The 2001-nt window shown below is 34.6% G+C and overlaps 1 protein-coding gene across 1 annotated transcript in view; it reads right to left on the bottom strand.

The window, feature by feature from the left end:
- Positions 1-232: 232 nt before the first annotated feature.
- LOC102852016 (CXXC-type zinc finger protein 4-like) overlaps positions 233-2001 on the bottom strand; it is a 24523-nt gene continuing 22754 nt past the window's right edge. Inside the window, exon 3 of the mRNA XM_006881120.1 lies at positions 233-406. Within this exon, the coding sequence (XP_006881182.1) occupies positions 362-406 (45 nt within the window). The 3' untranslated portion in view covers positions 233-361. The remainder of the gene's footprint in view (positions 407-2001) is intronic.

Below are 2001 nucleotides of genomic sequence, written 5' to 3'. Positions count from 1 at the left end.
AGATATGTACTTTGCAAAGATACATGATTTTACAGCAGGGGTTTACCCAAACTTTTTTTTTACAGCCACTTTCAAAATAGACAACAACTTCACTAGTATATCTAATTACATCAAAGAAAGAATCTATGTACTGAAAGTAAAAAGACTGGCCAATTCCCCCAAATTCAAGACTACTTTTATGTGTCTTTTTCCTTTCCCTTTTTTTGTTTTGTTTTTGCTTTTTAGTTTGTTCTTTGAAGAAGCCCCTATACAGAAAATGAAAATAATATTTTCTTCAGTGGTGGACTAAGCAGTTTCTTAAAACAAGACATTAGTTTGACCTTCACTTCCAAATGCCTTGAAAATAAGATAAACTACTGCTTTAAAAGAACCATCGGAATGCTTCAGCGCTGGGAACAGGTGTTCTCTATAAAAAAAAGAGCAAGAAAACAAGTTAAGTTTACTTATACGCTTACTCATATAAAAAAGAGCTTTTTCTCCCTCACAATAGAGCAATCTTTTCTATTAGTAATATACGACATAATATTTATTATATATGTATATATATCTCATACATATATTTGATATATTAAAACATTTAATAAAAATGGTTTCATTTTTACATGTCTTATATTAAAACATTTAATAAAAGCTGTTTAATCTATGGGGGAGAGAATAGTCTAAAAGTATTATATTTTAGGGCATTATTTTTATCGTAGGAGTATGTAATGAGGGTTGCAGAGTGGATTATATTTGGGGGTAGGGGGTGGGTTTGGGGGGGTGGGGGGGGGGGATTGTGTACCAATGAGGGAGTTTTTCTTTTGCTTTTCAAGGAGAGGAGCAAATGGGAGGGGTTTGTACGGGGAGAAGGGTGCAACAATGAATGAATGGAATCCCAAAATCTCTGTAGATGTTCATTGAAATGAAAAATAAACAACCTAAATTTTAAAAAAGCTGTTTAATCTTCAAACATTACAAAAATCAGAATATTGACCTTTTAGAATAAAGTTAATTGTTAAATAAAATGATTCTTAAAGAATGGCATCAGAAGGGAGTTCTGGTGGCCTAGTGGCAAGAAGCTGCACTGCAATCCCAGAGATGCATGGTTCGAATCCACCAGATGCTCTACTGGAGAAGGAGGGACAATCTCCTCCTGTACCCGTCAGATCTGATTCGATGGTACACACACAAAATAATAAAAAAAATTAAAAAAATTTTAAAAAATGGCATCAGAAATCTAGGAAGCACTTCAACTTGGAACTATAGCAATATACCAGTGGAATCGATCAATCAGAGTAAAAGAGAAGATTAAGCTATGATCAAAAAAGATGGAAGAGCAGTTAGCACATACTCATGTAGGTAGAGATAGTCTTCAGTGTGAGTAAAAGATAAAAGAATAGTGTGCATTTATTTATTATTTTGATTACTGTTTCTGAACTATGTTGTTGGTGTTAGTTGCTACTGACAAATTCCTACCCATAGCTACTCCACATGTACCCCATATCTGTAAAATAAAACGATTCCATAGAATTTTCACCCCTTTCCTATTTTAGAAGCAAATTGCCAGGCTTTGCTTCTTCATTGCCTATTGGTGGATTCAAACCACCAATCTTTCAGTTCATAGTTGAGTGATTAATCATTTGAGCTACCTAGAAATGCTATTTCTAACCAAACAGCAAAAGTGCAGCCAAATAATTGCATTTAAATCTAGACTATACTTTTCCTGCTCAAATTCAGAATACAAGTACACAACCTAAAGCTAATGTCCAGAAGAATTATGTGATTTGAAGAGAAACCAGAGTTCAAGCTGGTATTCAGAATGTAATGAAACAAGTTCTTTATTCTGGAAAGTTTCTTTTCTAAAAAATAAAAGGGGCCCTTTAGAGTAGTGAGAGAAGATCTTCACTCTGAAACCTACAGCGTCCCTTTCAGCAGGAAGTAGCTAAGAGAATACGCCATCCCCTTTTCCTTATGAATCAGGGTGAAGTCTCTCTCAGGGAGGAGTGATAGGGAACAGCAAAG

Source organism: Elephantulus edwardii, unplaced genomic scaffold (genome assembly GCF_000299155.1).
Source record: "Elephantulus edwardii isolate Elephantulus edwardi_28Jun2011 unplaced genomic scaffold, EleEdw1.0 scaffold00012, whole genome shotgun sequence".
Taxonomy (NCBI): Eukaryota; Metazoa; Chordata; class Mammalia; order Macroscelidea; family Macroscelididae; genus Elephantulus; species Elephantulus edwardii.
Note: the sequence above shows the minus strand (reverse complement) of the source record. Positions and strands in the feature narration are given on the sequence as shown.